The 953-nt window shown below is 43.4% G+C and overlaps 1 protein-coding gene across 1 annotated transcript; it reads right to left on the bottom strand.

Moving 5' to 3' along the window:
• Positions 1 to 105: 105 nt before the first annotated feature.
• Positions 106 to 855, bottom strand: GUITHDRAFT_122885 (hypothetical protein; the record flags this gene model as incomplete). Its single annotated transcript, XM_005817830.1, has 1 exon — positions 106 to 855. One exon carries the CDS (start codon positions 853 to 855, stop codon positions 106 to 108), a length of 750 nt encoding a protein of 249 aa, XP_005817887.1.
• Positions 856 to 953: the final 98 nt, after the last annotated feature.

The raw sequence follows: 953 nt of genomic DNA, 5'->3' as shown, positions 1-953 counted from the left end.
AAAGATTCCATGACTCTTGCTTGATTGTGGGTATCCATCATTTCTTGGAATTCAGCGTAATCCGTCTCGTGAAAGGACTTGAAACAGGCTGGGTTTTTGCAATCTTCATTCAGACCTCTGGATACTATCCATCACAATCCGATGTTTCTCACAAAAGGTGATCAGATTGTCAGATTCAGTGACTGTCACGATTTTAAACCATGAACCGGCTCTGTGATCTGTAAGTAGCTCGGTGCAACACATGCAAAACATCTTTTCAACATCTCTCATTCCACCAATATCGAAAATGTACCAGTGACCTTGCATGTCTGATCTCATTATGAACAGAACACTGATCACTTTGTCTGGATGTCTACCTTCGCGGCGCTTCTGCATCCCACCAGCAGCCTTGCCATCGAAAATTTGAATCCCATAAGTTTGCAGCTCCCGCAGTGCTGGTCCAAAGGGTACCCAAAAGCTTCGCTTAAAAACCTCAGGGCTATCAGGATGAGGCATGTAAGCAATTGTAAGCAAACAAGAAGATTCGCGAGCAAGCTTCTCCCAAAAGTTCCATTCTCCGTCAGTGCAGTCACTCTGAAATGGGAGGATCGTTATGGTTACATCAGTGGCTTTCTTGTTATTGCCAGCAGAAAACGTAATGGTGGCTCCATCATAATTGATACAGATAGTAAGCCGGTCTTTTCCAATCAGATGCAACAAATCGACAAGTTCTTCGACAGTTGAGATCAGATCAAGGTAATGAGTTCCATCCTCTGTGCAATTAATTTTCAACTTCCTAGTAAGGTCATGCTTGACCTCCACTCGCACCTGAGATATTTTATCATAATCTGGAAAGCATCCCTTGAGGCCATCCATGATCGAAACCCTTCGATAGTCGCTTGTATCCCCATACCTACGTCCAGGCTATTTCACTCACCCGAGTGCGCCTTTTTTTCTTTTCTTTTTTTCTTTTT

This window comes from Guillardia theta (genome assembly GCF_000315625.1).
Source record: "Guillardia theta CCMP2712 unplaced genomic scaffold GUITHscaffold_528, whole genome shotgun sequence".
In the NCBI taxonomy this organism is placed as follows: Eukaryota; class Cryptophyceae; order Pyrenomonadales; family Geminigeraceae; genus Guillardia; species Guillardia theta.
The sequence above is the reverse complement of the archived record's forward strand: the minus strand, read 5'-3'. Positions and strand labels throughout refer to the sequence as shown.